This window comes from Chaetodon auriga, chromosome 4 (genome assembly GCF_051107435.1).
Source record: "Chaetodon auriga isolate fChaAug3 chromosome 4, fChaAug3.hap1, whole genome shotgun sequence".
NCBI lineage: Eukaryota > Metazoa > Chordata > Actinopteri > Chaetodontiformes > Chaetodontidae > Chaetodon > Chaetodon auriga.
Genome location: NC_135077.1, coordinates 19,863,246 through 19,870,746, shown reverse-complemented (window position 1 = coordinate 19,870,746; position 7,501 = coordinate 19,863,246). Strand labels below are relative to the sequence as shown.

Here is a 7,501-nt window from a genome sequence, read left to right as displayed (position 1 = left end):
TTTTTAAAACGTGTATATGAATTATTTCATATGCTTGTACCTGCGTCCTCTGTTGTGCATGTGGCATTCTAGTTGGTCAAATACTTAAATACTAATTATTTGTTCATGTTTGTCCACTCTTAAATGAAATGCTATCATCATTGCTGTAGACTGAGTCCTCTGTTCTGAGTGTTTGAGATGCACGTACAGGAAGTGGCTGATGATCACTCCACCTTGTAGCGATATCCATTATTTGTGATTGTCTGACATAACGTTGGTCAGTTTATAGGCAGCACTCTTGTTGTATATCGATGATGCAGCAATGAAGTGAAGATAATGAAGAAGTTCTCCGCCGATACTGTCTTGTTCATAAAAGTTTATTGAAGCAAGTACAGCATCTGGTGCTGTCATTTGATTTTGAGTTGGTTTCTGGTGTTCTTGACGGTTTACCCTGTCTGTTAACCTCGCACAGAGCCACAGACAATGAAGGATCCGAATAAGACTCACCGACTTTCCTGTTTTAAACCTTTTGTGGATTGAATGTGATAATGGTAATTACAGTTACTGAAAACTGCAGCATTCTGCTCTCAGATTTGATCTTTTTCCCAGCTGCTCCTCCAGCGATGTTCAGTTTCAGTGGGAATTCACTGTCCGTGTTTTAAGGTTGAAATTGAAGCAATTATATGTATAACCTAGACTTCAAAAAATTGAAGCAAATTTAGTTTTACCATAGCATTCTAGGAGTGGTGGACACAAATTAAGTATATTTACTCAATTAATGTACTTAAATACAATTTTAAGATACTTCTCTTGAGTAATTGTATTTTCTGCCGCTTTACACTTCTACTTTACCACATTTCGGAGCCAAAAAATGTACTTTTCAGTCCACTAAATTTATGTGACATCTGTAGTATTCACTTTGGAAATCAAGATTTTACAAACATATAATGAGATCATATGCAGTGTTATTGATTAAACAACCTAGCACCGTATAAAGTAGTTCAAATTAGTACTACTCCTACAAGTTGCAATGGTAATATACTACTTACGTATTAATACATTATTCATTTTAATCAATTCATATAATATGTAATAATACAGCACTCTCACGGTCCAGTTATTTGCATATCAAGTACTTTTACTTTAACATACTTAACATTAGATTTTCTTCTTTCTTACTTCTTTACATTTATTTAAGTAATGTTTTGAACGACATATTTTCGTTAAATTTGTAATGGAGTAGTTTTTTTCCAGCCTGTTATAGTAGGTTTTCCGTAAGTTGACCTGCAGCTAACCAAATCAGTGCTCGAGGGGCAACGAAACGAAAGTGGAAGTAGATTACATGTAATATCTTGCTGAAGGTAGTTACTCTTTGGCAGAAGTTTGCTACACGCACACAGATGTCAGCAGAGTTTCTCAATCTGTCACTTTGAGAGGTGGAGTGCGTTTGATGGACGAAGGAAAAATCGGATACAGCAACTCTGACTTTCTGACAACTCCCGTGAACCGACTTCCGATGAATTCTCTACCCTTTCGCGTCTCCCGGTCACCTTTTACGCGCTTTACCTGTTAGCTACTTTCGTTATTTGACAACTGTGGAACAACACCCATGCGCCCGTGTCAGAAGTCACCATGCTAACCGCCGTTAGCTGCTGCTACTTGACGTAGCTATGTTTTCTCTGCTATACTTGAGACTGCCTGTGGAAAAAGCGGTAATTTGATCGTATCGGCTCGTTTTTGAAGCTCCAAAGTCAGCGTCATTTTGACTAGTTTCCCCGTTCTGTCAACCGAAGCCATCAATCTTGCGACAGAAATGGGATTACACCCGCTGGAATTCAGTGAATGCTATCTGGACAGCCCCAGCTTCAGGGAGAAAATCAAGGCACACGAAGCGGAGCTGGACAAAACGAACAGGTTCATTAAAGAACTGTACAAAGATGGGAAGAACCTCATCAATGCAACCAAGCGTGAGTTGATTTTCGTGTTTTTAACTCAGAGACGTTACACTTTGAAGAGTTTGGGCTCGGTCACTAAAACCGTGCACTTGCCTTGGGAGGAGGCGTTGATGCGTTCACTGCTCCCACAGCTTCTTCCTCAGTTTTCCAGGGAATTTTTTTCCCATTTGGTTTATGTTATGCGTGGGGAAAAAACACTTTGCTCAAGAGTTACACAGCAGATCAACTAATTGTCTCATATTATGAGGGACTGTCCTGATAACAGATCAAAGGTTTGTCTTTCTGATCTGCTGTTGTCATTCACTTTTATGGGGCTTGTATCTGAGACATGTAAGGCCGTGGCTTCGTGTGATCCCTCCCTGCTCTGTTTGCTTTCAGTCACACACCTCAGCTACCTCAAATTATTAGATTGTTATCTGTTTGAACTCTAGTCTTGTGGGCTCGGCTCGCCTCAAGGTGCTCACAGCAAGTTTTCCACACACAGTGATCACAGATGGCTGCTGTCAGTATGTCTGCTCAAAAAGCCCTCAGCCTTCATATGGTGGTGTAGAACTGGGTTAAATGCAATGAACCGTCTCCAGGTGTGAATGCAGTTGTTTACACTTATAATCAGACAAACCTCAGACAAGATTTTTAGTGCCACATTTAGGGTTTAGAAACAAGTTAATAGGCCTTCATGAGGGTCCAGACCATAAGCTGAAATGCATTAGTCTCATGATAAAGTTGTTCTTTCTAGAGCCTCAATGATTAATTGATTAGTTGTCAACTATTTGATTCATCTGCAGCTATTTTGATGATAGATTCATTAGTTTGAGTCATGTTTTCAGCTTCTGAAATGTGAATTTTCTCTGGTTTCTTCACTCCTGCATGACAGTGGACTGAATATCTTTGAGTTGTGGACAAAACGTACCATTTGAGGACGTCATCTTGGGCTTTGGGAAATACCACTGAGCAAACAGCTAATGATTAATTCAGAAAATGGTGGACAGATGAATCAACAGTGAAAATGATGGTTAGTCGCAGCTGTAGTTCTTCACACCACAGGTGACGCTGGAGTTTTGACCTCTGCAGACTTTTTTCTCTGTGCACCTTAGAAGAAGCTGAAGTTGGGCGGGATGATGGCGTGTCATTGCTGCTTTCTGGAAGTGATTGAAATCCCTGTCGGCTTTTATAAACGTCTTCAAAACGCTTGACACAGGGTCAAAGAGTCGTGAGGTCTGCAGAGGTATTCAGATGAAGTGGTGTTCAGGTGCCTCGTGTCTCTTCAGGAAGCTTCTGCACCGCGTTGCACCATCACCTGAACACCTGTGCTGTTGACACCAGGTATGGTCGAGTAGATTCAAGCTGCATTTTTCCTTCCAGAGATTCAGCCGAGCAGCAGAGGAACCCAGCGTGGCCCAATGCTGCCGTGGCTCCTTCTGCTTCCCACTGTCCTCCTGCACTGTACATTACTGCTGTGCTAAGCTGTTATTTGCATACTTGCGGCCTGTTGTACCTGTCAGCTCGCGGTAGCCTGGCCATTCTTCTCTGACCTCTTTCATCATCCTGGTGAATATTTTCCCCCAAACAGCAACTGGATCACATATTGCTCAGGCTTTAGGTCTATTAATTTGTGTGAAGCTCTCAGGAGGGCACTTGTTTTTAAGCTAAGTGATCATACCATGTGTTCAGCATTGCTTGAATAACACATATTTCCATTTGTTCCTTCACGTAAACAGTAATTTAGCGTCCCGACCTTCTCTTTATGGTTTCTATGCCTCATTTACCTGCTGTGTCTTACAGTTTGAAGACTACTCGTTCTTTAGCCTCACTGTTCGCAGCCACGTGGAGTCACCGGGCGAACTTCCACGGAGCGCTGTGGTGAACTCTGGTATTCAGTGTTTCACAGATGAGATGACACCGATGTTGGTGTAGACTGACGCACGGGGTCCCGTTTCAAGAGGGCTCGACACGTTTTCTATTTCATGCCTTATGCGACTGTGGCTGACCTATTAGTCACTTTTTTTCATGTTCACTCGTAAGTGTGTCAAGCATAGTCACACATATCAAATATCAAGTGTGTTCACCCTCGTTAGGGCCGTGGGAGCCTCCGGCTTCTGAGAATCTGGCAGAGAATGGGGAACCCTGGTCATACAGATGACATCTGCAAGTTTGGTTGAAGTTTGAGGAAGGAACCGACGGTCGTCATTTTATGTGCTAACACGGATGAAACGCTCTCAGCCTGTTTCGCTCGACCTGTGCTGTGGCCCTTCACGGAGAGCATTTCTGAGCGTGCGGCCTGTCCCCTCCACCAATGTCAAATGACTGTTTTTGTTGCTCTTTTATCACTGTAATCAAGAGGTGTTTGCTCACCTGGCTGAAAGCAGTCGTAGCCACTTAAAGATTGTCCAGCTTCCACAGCAAAATATTAAAGTAATACTACTCACGGCCTGGCTGATTTCTGGGTTATCCACACGGGAAAACAATATACTACTGTTTAAAAAGGGTGTTCCCTACTGTGATATTAAATTCAAGGCGAGGCTAATTAATCCAAATTGGGCCGAGCAGCTGTCAACCGTCTTTGATGACGACACTCATGCTGCATAACTGGCATCAGTTTGAGTGATCCAAACCCAATCGAATGTCAGAATAATCGATAATCAAAGCGGCTGTTGGCTGCAGGAGCTTACAGGCGTGCGGTCCCACGTGTTTGGCTCCCAGTGACCAGAACAAATGAAATCTTACACCTTTCACCTTGTGAGCACAATTTCCGTTTTGTGATTTTTAAGTACAATTTAACAAGCTCTAATTTTCATTGCAGGACTTTCAACCTGAATATTTATTGTCATGTGGGGTGACGTAACAGCGCTGTTAATCTGGCCTCTCTGTGTGGGTCTCAGCTCCAGTCTGGTTCTTATTAACGTGGAAGTTACTCTAATAATCTGGGCTCATGAGACTGTGTTCGATTCTTCTCCTCTCAGAGATCATACGACACATCAAGCACATCGAGTAGCCTCGCTGGATGAACTGGAGAGCTCAGACAATGGCTTTTGTCAGGTTCGGTGAGGCTGAGCTGCGTGATCCTCTGTTTATATGATCGTCACCTCCAGCTTCAGTATGAGATCCAGCAGAGTAGTTGATCCAGCATCATGCGGTAAACAGATAGACAGATTTAGTCTCATAGTAAATGCTGTGGATTTAAGAGCTGTGCTCCACTTTATGCGTGACCTCGCTGTGATCTGATGTTTAGACAAGCCAAAAGACAGTTGTTGATCTCCACATCCCAGGCCCTTCTCAGCCTTTGGGTGACTCCCTCCGCTCGTACGGCTGGGAGGATGTCCCGCTACGGAAAGACCTTGGTTCTGAGAGGAAACTTTAGAGCGGGGCGCAGGGCCAGAGAGCCATGACATGGAAGTGCCCACTAGAGGAGCAACATGCACATGTGCTTCTGTTTCAGGGAGTTTCCTCCACAGGAACTGTGTCCTGTCTGTACCCTCTCAGCCGCCCCTCACTGTTGTCCTTAACTAACACACGATTCCCTGTTTGCTGCAGAAAACATCTGCTCCAAGCATCTGAAGAGCTTGTTATGCTGTTTCATAGTGTTTCATGCATATTCTGTTATTGCTGCTGCGTCTGAAACGTGACGTTGGACCGAGTCGCAGAGGGGTCAATCACAGTCTTTTCTCACAGCTGGACTTCCTCTGATGAAGTGACCAACCGGCTAATAAAGCAAAATGATTTTTCCCCCTTGATTTCAGTTCCTCTTTGAAGGCCCAGCATGCGAAGGTCTTTTTTTTCTGACCAGCAGTCAGGTTTAAGAGTAGCCTGCCATGGTGTGCCTTGGCTCACTGCTGCTCTCTGTAATCACATTACTGATTCTGCCAAAGACCCGCATCACAATCTTTCATTAAAATCGCATTAGCACAAGACGTGAAGTCATGTGGGAGGAACGCTTTTTCATCTCCAGAGAGAACAAGGCCTGCTATAAAAGTGATAGTGCATTGCTTGATGGCACAGCTCTGCTTTCGGGGCTCCTTTTTTGGTGTAAGCAGCAAATATGGAGAACTATTTGAAGCACCTTTGGCTGCATGATGTGCTCTGACTTTTTGGATGTCTACATAACAGAATATTCGGACACTGACATATCATTGATTAGCCACTTCGTCATTATTGACAGGATGCTGCTCAGCGCAGCCTCACCCTGCAGATTTGTTTTGAGGATCAGGAAGTCATGAATGAAGTAATGCTTGCTTTGTGGGCAGGGAGCCTGGGGGGGAAGAGAAACTGGGAGGGGATGGGTGGGCAGACTCCGTCGAGGGCAAAGGTGGGCGTGGAGCGGGGTTTCAGACTGGAAAAGATGGGAGAGTGGAACAGGAAGGACTGTGGAAAGGCGCAGCATGTGAACGCTGGCTGCTCTTTGAGGACCTTCACCAGGCGAGCTCTGACCTAAGTGGCACATCTGATGAGACTGTAGAAATCATAACAAACAACACGCCATCAGGCGCCAATGAATTCACTGTGGACATCTTCAGCAGCTGAACTTTGACATATACATACCATTTTTGGCTTGTTTTTTTGGAAAACTTTTGCAGCAGCGACGAGAACATGCAGTATTACGTTTCCTGCTGTAAGACGTGCTGTAGTGGAAAACAAGCTGAGGGAGTTCATGTTAATATCTCGGCTCCATTCATTCTGTAATTTAAAAAGAACTATTTCATCCTGAAACGTGCTGCCAGTGATGTTTTGCAGCGTAACAGACAGGCGTAAAGGATTGTATGTAACTCCTAAAGCTCTGTGTCTCTGCAGCTTGACGTTTTAAGCACAGATTTATCTCAGGAGGATTGACAGTAAAAACAAACTGCTGCTGTACATTGGAAGCATACTGTGTCTTTACTCAGCAAAGACAGAGACATGGACAGAGTGACAAGTCAGGCCTTGTTGGAAAACACGTTTCCTGTAGTTGTCCCAAACCACTTCAATCACAGCTGAATCAAACATTTTGGAACCTGCAATTATGCGTCAATATCGAGGTATCCATGTGGTGTGTTTTAACCAGTCGTCAGATGTCAGCATTTTTAGGATTTTTAAGGCCACAGTTATGTAATTCCTATATTTAATTCCTATCAGTCATAAATGAATCATGACTCTGTAAAACAAGTGCATTATTTGTTGATATACCCCTGGTTTAACTGTTCAGTTCACATGATATTTAGAACACGGATGTTCATTGTTGACCTGTGGAGCAGTGTGTTACAAAATGATCTTAACTCAAAGTGCCAGCAGAGTCGGGTGGTCTCACTACCCTCCCCTTGGTGTCCCCTTTGCTTTTGTCCCCACCTCCTCTGAACAGGACCACCAATGTTTATGTCCCGTGGCTGGGCACGTTTTCATATTTTTTCCTGTTTCAGAACAGCCTGGCCTGTAACATCAGAGCGATGTGAGGTGGGGTCTGTGTGACTCGTATGACTGGCTTTCTGCAGAGAAACTAGCCAAGTTTGACAGTTCCCAGGTTTGCTCAGAAATGCCTTCCTTTAAAAGGCAAAAAGCAGGAGAAGCCTTTGCCTCGCACTCTCCTGTGTCCTCGTGTG

At 43.9% G+C, this 7,501-nt stretch overlaps 1 protein-coding gene across 2 annotated transcripts in view; it reads left to right on the top strand.

Moving 5' to 3' along the window:
• The first annotated feature begins 1,374 nt into the window (after nt 1-1,374).
• Nucleotides 1,375-7,501, top strand: part of arhgap10 (Rho GTPase activating protein 10) — a 44,316-nt gene continuing 38,189 nt past the window's right edge. For both annotated transcript variants that reach the window (XM_076729515.1, XM_076729513.1), the window contains exon 1: nt 1,375-1,946. In XM_076729515.1, the coding sequence (XP_076585630.1) occupies nt 1,793-1,946 (154 nt within the window). In that variant the 5' untranslated portion in view covers nt 1,375-1,792. The remainder of the gene's footprint in view (nt 1,947-7,501) is intronic.